This window comes from Phoenix dactylifera, chromosome 4 (genome assembly GCF_051530095.1).
Source record: "Phoenix dactylifera cultivar Ajwa chromosome 4, Ajwa_hap1_PhDact_Kaust_v1.1, whole genome shotgun sequence".
In the NCBI taxonomy this organism is placed as follows: Eukaryota; Viridiplantae; Streptophyta; class Magnoliopsida; order Arecales; family Arecaceae; genus Phoenix; species Phoenix dactylifera.
In genome coordinates, this window is record NC_143193.1 from 2,628,692 (window position 1) to 2,643,169 (window position 14,478).

At 41.7% G+C, this 14,478-nt stretch overlaps 1 protein-coding gene across 5 annotated transcripts; it reads right to left on the reverse strand.

Annotated features, from left to right (window-relative positions):
• Positions 1-1,351: 1,351 nt before the first annotated feature.
• Positions 1,352-6,080, reverse strand: LOC103697819 (uncharacterized). Of its 5 annotated transcripts, none has more exons than XR_602615.6 (3): positions 5,845-6,079; positions 1,927-4,613; positions 1,352-1,840 (listed from the first exon to the last, which is right to left on the reverse strand). XR_602615.6 is itself a non-coding variant. In XM_088719586.2 (3 exons), exon 3 carries the CDS (start codon positions 4,462-4,464, stop codon positions 2,143-2,145), a length of 2,322 nt encoding a protein of 773 aa, XP_088575712.2. In that variant the 5' UTR covers positions 4,465-4,613; positions 5,005-5,140; positions 5,845-6,079; the 3' UTR covers positions 1,352-2,142. The 5 variants fall into 5 exon arrangements, 4 of the variants coding, with proteins under 4 accessions (XP_088575712.2, XP_008777980.3, XP_088575713.2 ...); XM_088719586.2 differs by adding an exon at positions 5,005-5,140 and having other exon boundaries at positions 1,352-4,613; XM_008779758.6 differs by having other exon boundaries at positions 1,352-4,613; positions 5,845-6,080.
• Positions 6,081-14,478: the final 8,398 nt, after the last annotated feature.

A 14,478-nucleotide genomic window follows, 5' to 3' on the forward strand; every position in this document is an offset into this window, starting at 1 on the left:
TAAGCGGCCTTTAAGGGTGTTCTATAGGAGGTTGCCGAGGCTTTGCTGTGTCTGCCACTTCATTCGACCATCTTGTTTGTGGCCCCAGCTTTTGTTCTGTCTTCTTTGTACTCTGTTTTTAAGTTCTGGTTTGAAAACGGTCAGTGTTATCAAAGCATAGGAATGTGATACATTATTTAAGAATCTGTTTGGTTGTTCCGAGATAAGGCTCGGTTACGCGACCAAAGGTTCTTGAACGAGCTCTCACAGGAAGAGGAAAAGTGTAGTCAACCGAGGAAAAAAAAAAAAAAAGGTTGGAGTTTTTATGAGAATAAGATTTTCATAAGAAAGAAAAATATATATAAGATATAGAAAAGTTCAATTGGGTGCGGATTGTTTTTTTTTTTTCAGGAGGACTCAGCTACGGTGATCGAGTGGTTCAGGGTCGGGTCGGGGTGCCAACATGTCAGTCCATTTGCTACCTCATGGCAACAACCTCGAGAAGCACATCTACCACCATGTCAGTCCACTTGCTAGTGAACCATAAATACACATGAGCCCTATTCAAGCATTCCTCCTGTAAGTTCAGTCACATACAAGAACCCCAGAAAAGTAAAAACATAGCTCTTCACTTGCAAAGCCAATTTAACAGGAAAATAAACAAGGCTAAATAGCCCAAAAGAAAGAGGAGAAAGAATAAGTTTCCGCTACTCCAGGAAGCATAATAGTTACAGGAGAGATACCAAAAATGTGCAAACTCAGAAAGAGGAGTTGGAGACTTCAAGATCAGTGACAAGTGATTCCACTTATGCAAATCAATCTCCCAATATGCAAGAAGAAATTGTCGTTCTTTTTTTGTGTGTATGTAGGGAGACGCCGATACACCAAAAAAAAATAAAAAAAAATAACTATTTATAAAAATAGACTCTTATGATTGTACAACCAACCCAAATAACAATTGCTAATTAAGTTCCTAAAATAATGTACAATTAGGATTAGATTTACAGGGTAACTCCATATATGTTGGAGTAGTTATACTCACAATTCTCTAGACAAACACAAGTACTTCATATGACTGTCAAAGGGAAACTAGGAATAGTTTTTTTTAGAAGGTTGGGTGATTGGAATACAAACATGTGGCATAAAAATACACATAATACCAATGACGCATGGAATCAGTGTTATGACTCAAGCATGTACCAGTCAAGGGTCCTCTTGATAAGAATTGACAAAATATGATGAGAATGATTGGAACTTTTGAGATATATCTGCATATCAAGCTATGAAAGTGTCAACTGTTAAAAGTCCATGATTGTAACTAAAAATGTTAGGCTTTATGGAAACAGAAAACATGAACACAAATAAAAGCATCACTGAAATGAGTTACTTGATATTATCATAGAATCTGATGTACTTTCAGCATTTAATCAGAATCATGAAGTTCAAACATATTGGAAACTAGGAGCAAATGCCTCCAAGAAATACATAACAACAAGTAAATGAACACGTAAGGTAGGGATACATCTGGAATCTTATCTGTGTTGGCAAATCAAGTAGCTGGAACAAGTACTTGAGAAACATTCACTTTGCTAATCATACAAAGGTGAAAACACCATAACAAGACTCTGGCATCAAACCATGAAGTCTCCACAAACCAATTCTGAGAACCTCGTCCAAATAATCTCCATTTTGAGATAAGATAAAGGTTAGATATGCCCAATGATGACTATCATAAAAGATTGCAAAACAATAAGTTCAACCTCGCATCTTAATCCAAGTCACCAGCCAAAAAGGTAAAACAGATGACGTCATAGATTTTTGGAGTCCAATGAATGTTTAATTGCTGGCTCGGGAGAGAGATCTGATTCAAGAAGTAGCAATAAGGTTATGAGAAGCGAGCTCGAACTACCACTAGAGTAAGGAAGTACGAGTAGATTCATTGCTCACCCAAACCCGATTCCTCTTGCTCTTCATATATGGGACAGGTGAAGGGAAGCTAAAAGAAAGCCAAACAAGTCCAATAAAATCGGTTAATTAATAGGCGCCTTTCAAAGTAGACCCTGCTCCTTCCATCATTCAATCAACTAGTACAGTTCATGGCAACTATTTCATTATTTTGGCATCAGAAAGTTGCACCTACAGACACCACCATCAACTAGATTCTTATTCAGCAGTCTCCATCACCACATCTTCCTTAACTTCTGTAATTACTTGAAGAAGTTCGAAAGGAGTAGCTGCTGGGTCCAGTTCACGGCAACCTTTTGGAGCATTATCAGCTTCTTCACCTGTAAGCAAATAAGAAGGAACCCGATGGGAAAAACGAAACATCTCTTCTCTTGGGATCATTCTAACCTCTTTTGGGTCTAGATGTCGATGGAACACTGTTTTGAAACCAGCAACTTTCAGTAAGGGGGTGACACACACACCGTGCTCCTCATCATAATCATTAAGCACTTCCACCATCTCATACTTGTATATAACATCATCAGGTGTGTGCTTATTCCAGTCCGGAGACCAGTTTTTGTAAAGTGTCCAGATATCACCTTTTCTAGGAATAATTTTAATAACTCCCCTAGGTCCTTTCTCCCATCTAACTCTGTGAGAGAATATATTGACTGTATCACTGACTTCATATCTTCCCACCCTGAAATCTCCGCACGTCTTCGAAAAACCGGAGGTGACCCAGTTTAATGGACCCAATTCATCATTGGACTTTGAGTTGAGAAAACTCATGCGAATCTTAAAAGGCTTTAGTGAGATGACTTTTTGGACCAGGGCATATAGACGAGGCATACCATCTTCATTATCATAAGCAGCCCATACTTGATCAGCATCAAAACAGCTTTCTGTACGATCCTTGTCAAAATCATTGAAATCAGGATCAGGAACATCAATTGATATAGGTTGAGTGGCTTCCTTACCTAAATCTACATTACAGTCATCGGCGGAATCTTTGTTGGTACCAGGAAATTGTTTTTTGCCAATTCTGGAGTCATTTGACTGGGTTTTATCAGCAACAACCCCATTAAACCTATCTGCTACATTTTCATTATCCTTATCCTTTTGATTGTGTTTCTGCTTTGACATTTCCTTCTCCGCCAGTTTGGCTGCTGCATCCAAATTCCAATCTTCCAACTTCTTATGAATTGCCGCTTTAGCCTTCTCCATCAGAATTCTCCTAATGTCAACTTGTGCATACTCCCTGCTGAAATTGTTCTGCCTGGCAGTCACTCTAACCTTACCATAATCCCCATAAACACCATTAGCCCTTTCCAATTCAGAAGCAACAGTTTTTCCAGTCCCTGTTGCCATTTGTTCTGTCCCATCTCCGCCATGGCCAGTGTTGCCACTATTGTTTCTTCTTCTCTTTGCAGGTCTGCCAACCTTAGAAGCAGACCGTTCACTTGCACAAGCATCGTAACTTACAGAACCATTAAAAGTGTTATTTGAGACATAACTCTTACTCTGAAGAGCCTCTTCGCTTCTAATGGTTCCTTGTGTTTCCTCATATTTTCTTCTTATTCTCTCAAATGTCTGATGAATCGTATCTGCAGCCCGAGCAGCGGAGTCTGTTGAGCAAGCAACACCAGCTGAACTAGTATATGAACCCCATTGGAAGTTTGTGCTGCTATAGGAGTCAACATTTCCTCCATGATGGAATCCTGGGTGTCCTGTTCCTGGAAAGGTGGAGTTACTCCCATGACCATAAGCATTCTTCATTGAAGAATTATGATTTGAGTTCTGCTGGTGCTGCTTAGTTGAACAAGAAATAGAGGAGTTAGGTCCATTAGTAGGAACCCCGGTCTCAACAGCCAAGAAGGCTTGATGGCAGTTGGGGCATAGAAGGTTGTGATTAAGGTATACTCTGAGGTATTCGTACTGCATCCTGCATCGGTTGCATGAGGTCCAGAATGTATCAAGTCCCGACAGACGAGAAGGAGGAGGGGCAGAAGATTGAACCCCACCACTGGTGCTCTTGCGAGCTCTTTTACTGGATTTTGTGTTGTTGGCAAAACTGTAGAAACCATTGGAAGAATTAGGAACAGAATGATCTCTATCTGGTTGAGAAACTTTCTGCTGGAATCCTTTTACGTTCCTCTTCTGGTCATACATCATTTTCCTACTATTATCAGACAAAACACTCCATGCCTCAGAAATAAGCTTGAAAGCACCTTCGGCACCTATTGATTTGTTTTTATCAGGGTGAAGCTGGAGAGCTAGCTTCCTGTGCTGTTTCTTCATGGTCTCTTCATCAGCTGAAGCATCCAAACAGAGAATTGCATACCAATCGCTCTCTCCATTTACTTTCATTTCTGATGCAAGATAAACATCAAAAGTTGCTATCATCTGGGTGATGCCTTCGAGCGACGGAAAGAGATTTTGGGCCTTCAAAGCAAATTTTTTGGCACCCACAATGTCCTTTGCATTGAACTTTCCTTCAGCAATTTCTTTTGCCCTGAGGGCCTCATCCCTATTGCATTCCATTATCTGAGTTTTATCTACACATAAATGATCTTGCCAAGTATAAATACTTCACCCAGGACCACCAACAACACGATGTACACTTCTACTAACTGAAACAAACAATTCTTCAATGCTTGAAACCAAATGGTCTGGCTAATTTCTCCCGTGTCCTAAATGGCAAAACAACACAAAATCCAAAAGAAAAGTTAATGCATCACAAAGAGTAAAATGTGTAATGAAACAAGCAAGAATGCACTAAGAACAATTATTCAACTTCTCAAAAACTTGGTACAAGAACAAATTATAAATTATAATGTGGAGCAAATAAAGCATGCAGAAAATCATTCAGATTCTCAAATCTTATTACAAGCACTAAACGAAGTGTACTACCAAAACAAGCAGAAACATATCAAGATTAAGCCTCTGGTTTCTTCAATACTTGATGCAATAACAAAGCATAAAATTTAATGTGTATCAGAAGCAAGCAAAAACATATGAACATCAATCATTCAGCTTCTCAAAAACTTATTGCAAGTACAACATATAAAGCATGATGTATACCCAACCATGTAAAAGCTCACTGAACTCATTACTCAGCTTCTCAAAAAGAACCATAAGCAACAAGGTATGAAGTGTACTGCATACAAACAACAGATAAAAACCCTTCAACATCCATCATTTCAGCTTCTACGGCTTCCTACAAGCACAAAATACAAAGCGTAATGGGTATAAAAACAAGTAAAACCAAACCACAATTGATCAATCCGCTTCTCAAAATCTTATTATGATAAGAAATTGAAAGCTTAATGCAAGTGAAAACAAGTAAAAACACATAAAAATCAACCATTCAGTTCCTCCCCTCACCCATTTAACCCTAATCTAAACTCACAACGGCAGAATTCTAAAACCTTATGGTGAACTGTTTTCAAATCAGAAGATGCCGATATCTATCATTCAATATAACCAAATAGAAGCATCAATTAAGCAACAGTAAAATCACATTTCCCAGGCACATCAAAGCTATAAAAAATGACAAAAAAAACGGACTTTCCTTTCATACAACAATAAATTGAGAAACCCAACTTTCCTCACCCCGTTTTAAGGCTCAAAATCCATAATTCTCACAAAATCTCGGATCTCCAAAGCACCAAACCCTTGGAAAAACGAAACCCTAGATGAGAATCGAGCATGAGAGTAAATATACAGCACAAACAATACCTAGACATCCACAGAAAACTAAAATTCGATCGATCTACAAAGATTACAGGCGCTTAAGAGAAATTTAAAAAAACGACGGCTCGGAAAATTCCAATCTATTGAGCGTAAAACCTAGAAACCCTAGATGGCCCGATCTCTGCCCAGAGACCCCGGCCCGATCCCTCTTAAGGAACGAGAGATTACCCCTTCGGATCGAATCCACGTCGACGGAGGAATTTGAATCGTGACGCCGCCTTGAGAAGCCCTCCAAGTCCAAATTTTTTTTGCCCACCAAAATGTTAAAAATTGGGGGGCAAATTGAACACTTTTTGGCAAGCCCCCTCAGACCCCAATACAAAAATTCCCAAAAACCAAATACCTGCGAAGGAAATAGAAAGAAAAATAAAGAAAAAGGTCACACCCCCTTTTTTTTAAAATTATTTTTTGCCTTAATCCTAACCTACCTTTATACATGTATGCTGAAACCCTAACTAGGGTTAAGTCCTAACCCAAGGGGTGGTTTGCCATTTTGGTCAATTTGTAGCATTCTACTCTTCTAAATAGAAAAATATCAAATAAAATAAAATACTAGCAATGTATACTCCATGGTATACTCATATTTGATATGAGTATTATATAAATCTGGATGCAGTATAAAAAAAACATTAATCTCCACTTGGAACTTATCAAGTATAATCTCCAAATTTTGTATTTTTTTTTTTGATATTTTTCCTAGAATATATAGATCAACAAGGACATCATATGTGAAGGATTTCTAAGCTAATAAATATCCATGTGGGAGGTTGTGAAATTTTAGGACTTTTTAGCCCATGGAGAAGGTTAGGTTAAGTGACTGTCATTGTTAGGGTAAAGAGTTACCATGGTGGTTAGATCAACTAGGATCCTGGGTTAGAGGTTCTACCCCTTGTGGTTAGATAAGCTTGGACATTTGGTCCAGGGGATAGGGCACTAGAGACAACCAAAAGATCCCTAACCCTTAAGCACTTGCATGTGGAGCCCACCCATTTGCTTGCTTTAGAGTCCTCTACATCATTTTCCACACTTTCATAAAAAAAAAATAGATTTTTTTTTTTTTTAACACTCTGATCATTAGGGTATTCTTTTCCTTAACTATAGTAGATATATTCATAGATATGCTAGTACATGTGTTTCTAAAGGAAAACTACCTGCAATGGTGTCACACATTCTTGAGTTTGCATCATAACACTGAATTATTTGTAATTTTTTGTGAGGCTGCTATATGTAATCATCCCTCCTTTCTTACATTAATTCTTGTTTATAGTAGGGACAGAATGAAACAGAGGTTTCCAACACAGATGGGATCCCCCACTCTGCCATCAAGATCCCTAATTTGACAAAATATAAGTAATTTACTCATATAATGCATTCAGAAGTGCTATTTTAATTGAATTTATAGTTAGGGTACATGCCTCTGGTTATATGCTTGGAGTTGCAAGAACTGATAGTACCACTTTGGTACATAACATGTATAGCTTCAGTAATTGTTTGAATTATTGTTGTTATTCAGGTAACTGACTTTGATTTCATAATGTGAGAAGACTACAAAAATAGATCAGTAGTTAGGCATACTGCAGTGGCTGACTTAATAAGCAGTTTCCCATCACAGCAATGGATGAGACTGGCTAGTTGGTGTAACAAAACTTTTTTGTCCATGAATTATTTCTGCATTTAAGGAATGAACTTTTGCTTCAGAATTGGAGCTTAAGGGTTGTTTAAGAAGTAGATCGTTTATAGCTGAACTTGGATATTCATGAGAAGTTACCGCTGAATTCTCCATCCAGAATGTTGACAGCTGAAAACCTATGAAATCTCACTGCAAAGATGTGGCATGCATTGCAATTTGCAAGTATCTACACAAATTTTGTTGAGTCATCCACAAGTTTATTGCCTCAGGTGCAGGGTTAAACACCTCAAGCATATGCAGCATTGAAGTTGGCAGAGAATAGATCAAAAATATTTAGCCTGGAGAAGAGAATTAAGGACGCGATAGAAGCCTAACAAGTACATGCAATTCAATCGACTTGCATCAATATGGAAATCCAAGAATGCAGAAGAAATTTAATGATTAGTAGTTACAAGATAAGAGTGTATTAAGTTGACTGCAAAACTTAGTTTTTCTTGCATAAGCACTCAAGCATAGAAAGGAAAAGAATATACCTATTAAAGAAACCATCTTAATTAATCCACGCAGAAGAAGTGCTCCCATTGGACTATGAAATCCTCCCAAAAGCAGCATAGACAAATTCAGGTATTGCAGTACTAAGAAAGAAACTGAAAAACAAAACTATCTATAATACAACAGACTTGAGGACAAATCACCACCAGATTACTTATCAAAATGCCAATTTTGAAGCCAAACACAAGAAGCAGGGTGAAGGATTCAGGCAACTCACGGAGTCTTTAAGACTTCCCTGACAATATTTTAATTTGTAATGTAAATGAGATGCTATGAATTGTTCAAATAAAATACTTCCATGTCAGAAGACAACAAATATTAATGGTACCACAAGCTACAATATAAAAATAACCTCCCAAAAAATAAGATAAAGGTGGAAGCAATGCTCCAGAATATAATATACAATGATAACAATGCTAGAAATCCCATGCCCACAAAATAAAATGACTTCTTTACATAAAAATAAACAATGAAACGCTATGTAGGCTGCATCAATCTCCCTCCCCAGAGAATTCTGAATCAGATACTCTGATGATTGATGGTACAAAGAAAAACCAATCTTTAGTACCAGACTTTAAGCTTCCTGAAAGAAAAATTTCATGTGCGAGTATCTACATATGGATTCTGATAGACAATGTTGGTCCTATAAACAAGAATCAGACTGAAACTAGCTCCAAAATAATGCACAGTCTTGACATAATTACTGAAGAAAAAGCAAATGGCCTCCTTGCATTTTAGTGGCTCCTCCACCTGGAAACTTGTATCATGAAGTAACCTCTGGAGCTAAGATGCAGAACTTTTATGCGCGTGTGCTTGTTTCTCTGCTTCTTGATCAGTGATCTAGCAATTAGACCTGAGAAGATCAGCAAATCTTCAGGATTGGCCACAGTGAGAAAATTGTACAAGGCTCCAAAGTTTTTCAAGCCAAACAGATTGGAAGCAGAAGATGGCACAATGGCCCAATGAGCTCCATATCAAAGTCCAATCAACAATTTTCCAATGTACATTGTTCCAGGCCAAGCCATGGCAAAGAAGAAATGTCCAATTGCCACCAGAATCTGAGCCACAGCCATGGCCGATCCCTGCGACGTATTGCAGCCACAAAAGCCGGCGATCTCGCTGGTTGTAGCCCAGGGAGCTCTCGATCACCGGCGAGAGGCTCCCCAAAGAGGTACCAATCCCTGCGACGTATTGCACCCACATTGCAGCCGCAAAAACCAGCCATCTGTTGTTCAGGAAGGATCCAAACCTCCGTTGAAGTCTCCCCATTGCCTCTCAGATAGAGAGTTCCAAAAATTCGACATAAAAATTGGATCTTTCCCTTTGTAGAGCGGTCTTTAGATCGAAATCATAAGAAGTAACCCACCAAATCGGATTTTTTACCCTTTTTACGACAGAAAAAGCTTTTTTGGCATCCATAGACACAGAGAACGATCAGAAAAGCATAAATTCGAGATAATAATTGGAGTTTCGCCCCCTTCAATAGTAGTTTTTAGATTACAATCTTAAGGAATAACTCATCAAATAGAACTTTTGCCCTATTTTACAAGAAAAAAATTCCTTTTTCCATCTAAAATACACAGAAAAATGACAAAAAAAAGCTAAAAAAGGCTCCCAAAGAGATGGCTTTGAGATAACATTTTGAACAGATGGGACGGGTTTATGAGAAATTCTTCTCAGAATTCACGAGTACTGCACTGATTAACGAGAAAATCCAATCCTTGGTCTCTGAGAGATGGATTTGGTATCAGATGATTGAATCGGAGATTATTTTTAGGTTTTAATAGAGAAAAAATGGATTGAAAATTGGGAGGAGGGCAAGGAGGAGAGAAGGAAGAGGCATCGTGAGGAATTTAAAAATTTCAAAAATTATGAAAAGAATCTCGGTCTCCATTCATCGGCGAACTTTTGGAGGAAACCCTAAATCCAAACCCTAAAATAAATAAATAAATAATAATAATAGTAGTAGTAATAGTAATAATAATAATAATAATCATAATCGTGCCGTCATTAGAGAAGACACAAAGTTATTAACTTGGCTGGCCCCATTAATCAACTTGGTCAAGGAGGGGTTTGGACCAAGCTGTTTGAATATCCAAGTTAGGGTCAAGTGGTCTGCTTTATAAAGCTTTAGATTTATCTTTTGTTTAAAAAAGATTAGAATCTAGATAGGTAAAACCTAAGTTTTTTTTGAGGCAAGCTGTTCGTCCGATTCCTGTATAACTAAAAATATGCTAGACAGATCGTTGTTAGAACCGACGAACAAAAGTTAATTTAATTTACTCTTACATGTTCTACTCGAAGAATAGTGGTTGTAAGAGGTCGATCCACAGGGAGGCGATTGGAGTTGCATAAAAATTAGAACGTTCATTCGAATTCGAAATCGATTTTTGAATAACAAAAGAAAAACATTATGTCGGGGATGTTAATAGATTCTCTAGTCTACCGGAGAATAATTTTTATTTAAAAATAATAAAAAGACAAGTTCTTAGAAATCAAAGAGCATTTATAAATTCATGAAATGTTTAACTATTCAAAGGACTACTTTGGCATGGATGAAAATAGTGCTAAGAAGATTGAAACCTGGAACATAAATTGCATAAAAGAAAATTTCATATATTGTATGAAAAAGAAGAAAGATTACAGAATTTGAAGAACGGAAATTAAAAACAACAGAAATTACAACTTTAGCATAAATAAAACTCTTAAAAAAAAAAAAAAGAAAAACAAAAAATCATATTAGAACATGCTCTGTTTTCAAAAGAGAAAACAGAGCATTTCCTTCAAAACGAGCCCTCTCCCCTGTTCCTTCTTGAACCAGCCGAGCACTCCTGTTACTTGGCCTCCACCCGCACACCGAGCTCCCTTTCTTCCCTATTCCTCCACTCTTAAATAGGTCATCCACCCCCCTCTGATTACGTTGAGAGGATTGTCCGGGCTGCGCAGTCTTGGGATGAATCGCGTGACGCTGGGAGACTGAAACGCGTGAAGATCCGGCGCGGATGAGGTGCTTCATGAGTGGCTGGGACGCTAGGATTTGGGCGTTGAATGCCGACGGCTGGAATGGAGGAGCCGATCACGGCTTGTTGCTGGGACGTTGCGGAAGAGGTGGATCACGGACGCCGGATTCGAAGCGGAAGGCAGCTGGGGTCTGCCGTGATCGATGGGAGGAAACGCACAGACCGGCTGCTGCGGGGTCGACAGGAGGACGCCGGATCACGGCTTGCATCACGGCTCGATCGTTGATGGGTGCTGGAATGGGCGGAATGGGCGCACGGACGGATGAGGCTGAGATCTTTGATTCGGATGAAGGGCTGGAGGTTGAATGCCACGCATGCTTGGATGCGGAAACGGAAGGGAGCAAAGGCGGAGGAGCTGCAGTCGTGATCGGCGGGATGGCTGGATGCGATGTTTGGATCCCGCTTGCAGTCGGACGGGCATGGGAGGTTGCTGGGTTTCCGGAAGAGGGTGGAGCCAGACGCGATCACAGGATGCTTCATCGCTGAAGAGGAATGGGGCGCGCGTGAAGAATGCTGACTACTGGGAGGAGCGGACGTGGGAGATGATGTGAATCCGGATGGCTGAAATGGCAGGATCGGGAGCTGATGGATCGACTGATTTGGAAGGAAGCTGGGAACGTGGAACAGGCGGCTGGTATGCAGAGGATGCTGGAAAATTGCATGGACGTCGGTCTTGATGCATCGCGGGGAGAAGAGGAATGGAACTTGGACACTGGAATGGAACGGCCGAAAGCAGCTGGGAGGAAGAAGAACAGTGAACTTAAGAAAAATTCCCGTAACACTGTTCATATGAACAGTGTTTTTACGTAACACTATTCATATGAACAGTGTTTTCACGGAACACTGTTCATATGAATAGTGTTATCTCGGAACACTGTTCATATGAACAGTGATTTCAGCCTGAATAGTAATTTTAGGAATGAATAGTATTTTCAGCTATTCTTCATGGGATTGGAAGTTAAAAAGTTCTTTTTCTTTGTGATGAAGTGAGAGTGGGAATCTCTATTCCGAAAGAGTGCAGGTGCTAATCCGGAAAGGAGGGAACGCGAGGATCACTGGGAGATCGCACGCGAGCTCGGATGTTTGGGTGCAAATGCGCTCGATCAGATCATGGCAGGATTGGGCCCGCGCGGTTTGGAGCCATGATGCATCCCTCTAAACCCTACCAAATGCGCATTTAAACTTTAATTTATACTAACATGTGCCAAACAAAAATATAATATTAACTTAGTGATTTTATCGTTATATGTTAGCAGTAATACTAATTTAAGAGCATGTAGATCGCACTTTTGTGCTCTCATCACAAGCCTTTTAGATCAAGTTGATTTGAGCTTTTAGATCAATAACACTAGGATTGTAAATTTAGTTAAATTGAGGTTTTCATATGAGATTAGCCTTTTACTAATGTTGTTTACCATGCAACCTAAGTATATGATAATTGATTGCAGAATTTTTTAAATATACTTTAAATTATTGAGAGAAAATACTAGGATCCATGCTCCAAAGATGGCTGAAGCTCTAGTAAGAGATGGGAAGTAGATGGTTGGTGCTAGTTCATTTAGGGACGGAGTAAGAGTTTGAGATCACCAACCTATAAGACACTTGGTAGAAGATTTTGATGATGAATTCGAGCCAAATCAAGCAAGGTTCCTCCTTGGGCTTTGGGCAGAATTTATTCTAGGGATTTGGGCCAGGCCTAGCCTAGGCCGAGCATCGGCTTGAGCCTAGTCTGAACTTATTCAAGCCCTATGTTTAGGCTCAAGACTGCCAAAAACAATTTCGAGCATGGTCCAAGGTGTAACTCGAAACTAGCCTAAAAGTCTCTAATGAATTATTAGTTCAATAGATCCTGTTGGGGGAATAAGACTTTTCCCCCCCAATGACACGAATGCCCCCGAGAAGCCGCACAATCGCCGACCCTGGACAGCCGAAGTCGGCGTCTGACCTCGGAACGCCCGACCTCAAGACATCCGACCTCGAGACCTCCGACCTAGGAAAACCCTGATGTTCAAAGTCTACCTTTATCAGCCACCTACTACGGCCATGCCCCTCTGAGGTCCGGCCGAGGACCATACTCTGACGCCCCCCCCGGCATTTATTGCGCATGGCTACTGTAAACCTCCAATTCACTCAACAATTAATGCGGATCTCCGGCTTACTCCACAATTAATGCGGATCTCCGGCTTACTCCACAATTAATGCGGATCTCCGGCTTACTCCACATTTAATGCGCATGGCTCCTGTCATCTACGGACTCTCAGCTCTCCACGGCAAGTTAGCCCAGCAGAGTCTAGTCAACCATGATAAGTCTCTGATCTCGGCCATACCTCCGACACCAATGCAATAATTCGTCTGGTAGCGTGCAAGCCCAGGTCGTACGACGACCTCACCGCCGACATCAACGCAATGATTCACTTGATCGTGCGCCGACCTGAACAACATGCCGAGCCGTACTACGGCCTCGCCCCGTTACATCACAGGTAAACCGACCTCCGCCTATAAAAGGGAACCTTGGCCCCTGGTGGGGGGGTTGGATAAAATTACGCACCCTACAAACACTATTCTTCTCCTCTCTACACTATTTGCCCCCTCCCTGACTTGAGCGTCGGAGGGCCGGCGCCGGAAAACCCGGCCACCGGCTTGTCTGCAGGCACCCCAGACGGAGGACGCCGCCCGCCGACGGATCGCTGCCCCGCCGTGAGGACCTGCTGCTCCCTCTCTCCGACCACCCCAGACGGAGGACGCCGCCCGCCGACTGGTCGCCGCCCCGCCGTGGTGACCTCCCGCTGCTCCCTCTCTTCGACCGAAGATTGCCCCCGAGTCCAATTTCCAGCAACAGTTGGCGCTAGAGGAAGGGCCCGAGTAGCGATCATGAAGTTGAGAAGTAAGGGAGCCTCCAACATCTCCCAGCGTCCCCCGCAAAGTCCTGGACGCTCCGTCTAGAATTCTCCAACTCCGGCTGACCCAGTTCCTCAGGTCCAGCCGGAACAGTTCAATGCCTTGGTACAGCAAGTCCAGGCCCTGGCCGCCGCCGTTCAGGGCCTACGACGCGAGGAAGCTTTACCAACGCTCCCCCCGCGGATTCAGGTCCCGCCGGAGTGTCCCCCCAACGGCCCGGTCTTCTCAAGCCAAAATCTGCGTGGCTCCTCCAGAGCCAACAACGAAGAACGGACTTCTCCTCGGAGGGAGCCACTGGGGGAAGATTTCGACAGGAGACCCCAACTTTCTGAGGCTGAGTCAGCCCCAGACCACCGCGAACCGGCGCGGATCACGGCAACAATACCGCGGGCGGGGGAGCTCGACCGAAAAGTTGAGCATCTGGAGCGCCAGATTGCGGCGCTCCACAGCAAGAAGGCGAGGCAAGAGGGAGACTTTGAGTTCACTACCAAGTCCCCCTTCTCCCGCCAGATCGAGGACGAGCCGGTTCCCGCGAGGTTCAAAATGCCTCAGGTGGAGCCCTACAGCGGAATCACCGACCCTCTCGACCACTTGGAGAGCTATCGGGCCCTCATGGCCCTACAAGGGTCCTCGGAGGCCATACTTTGCAAGGCCTTCCCAGCAACCCTCCGAGGGACCGCTCGGCTTTGGTTCTCTGGACTG